At 49.7% G+C, this 1,173-nt stretch overlaps 1 protein-coding gene across 1 annotated transcript in view; it reads left to right on the forward strand.

The window, feature by feature from the left end:
- UBE2T (ubiquitin conjugating enzyme E2 T) overlaps positions 1-1,173 on the forward strand; it is a 19,327-nt gene that overhangs the window by 10,943 nt on the left and 7,211 nt on the right. The window contains 2 exon segments of the mRNA XM_029965874.1: positions 875-892; positions 895-1,051. Coding sequence (XP_029821734.1) covers positions 875-892; positions 895-1,051 — 175 coding nt within the window.

Raw genomic sequence — 1,173 nt, forward strand, 5'->3', positions numbered from 1 at the left:
TTAACTAACTGGCAGTGATTTTAACTAACTGGCAGTGATTTTAACTGGCAGTGATTTTAACTGGCAGTGATTTTAACTGGCAGTGATTTTTATTGATTTTATTTCATTGATCTGTTTGTTATATTGTTTTTATTATTTTTATTTTGTGTTTTTTTTTAATTTTCTTTTTATTTCTTTGGCGTTTATTTATTTCATTTTTATTTATTTTTATTATTGGGTTCTTTTTTTAAAACTTACCTTGGCTACCCTACCCTCAGTTTTCATCGCTGAGGGGTCGAACTGCTCTCAGCCCAAATGACACTTTTTATTCCTGGCTTCCTCCCTTGGAGAGTGGGGAGGCCCTGGAATGGAATTCCCAGAGGATGCCCCATCCCTGGAAGTGTCCAAATCCAAGTTGGAGCAACCTGGGATAGTGGGAGGTGTCCCTGCCCAGGGCAGAGGTGGAATGGGATGGGCTTTGAGGTCCCTCCAACCCAAACCATTCCAGGATTCTGGAGCCCCTCTGCTCTGGAGCCAGGATGGGAAAGCTGGGAATGTTCCCCTGGAGAAGAGAAGGCTCCGGGGACACCTTGGAGCCCCTGGCAGGGCCAAAAGGGGCTCCAGGAGAGCTGGAGAGGGACTGGGGACAAGGGATGGAGGGACAGGACAAGGGGGGATGGCTTCCCACTGCCAGAGGGAGGGATGGATGGGATATGGGAAGAAATTCCTGGCTGGGAGGGTGGGGAGGCCCTGGAATGGATTTCTCGGAGGACGCCCCATCCTTGGAAGTGTCCAAGACCAGGTTGGAGCAGCCTGGGATGGTGGGAGGTGTCCCTGCCCAGGGCAGGGTGGGACTGGGTAGGCTTTGAGGTCCCTCCAAGCCAAACCATTCCAGGATTCCATGATCTGAGCACTTTCCAGCTCTGGGAGCTCCCTGGAGGCTGCTGGACAAATCCAAAGGGTTTGGAATGTAACCTTTCTGTTTTCATCTTGCTCCTGAAGAAATCTTAGGAGGTGCAGACACACCCTATGAGAAGGGAATATTCAACCTGGAAATCATCGTTCCTGAGAGGTAAATGGGCAGCAGCATCTAGCTTGGATTAATTGGGATGAAATCCTTTCCTAGGAGGGTGGGGAGGGGCTGGGATGGAATTCCCAGAGAAGCTGTGGCTGCCCCATCCCTGGAAGTGTCCA

Source organism: Manacus vitellinus, unplaced genomic scaffold (genome assembly GCF_001715985.3).
Source record: "Manacus vitellinus isolate BGI_N305 unplaced genomic scaffold, ASM171598v3 scaffold_121_pilon, whole genome shotgun sequence".
In the NCBI taxonomy this organism is placed as follows: domain Eukaryota; kingdom Metazoa; phylum Chordata; class Aves; order Passeriformes; family Pipridae; genus Manacus; species Manacus vitellinus.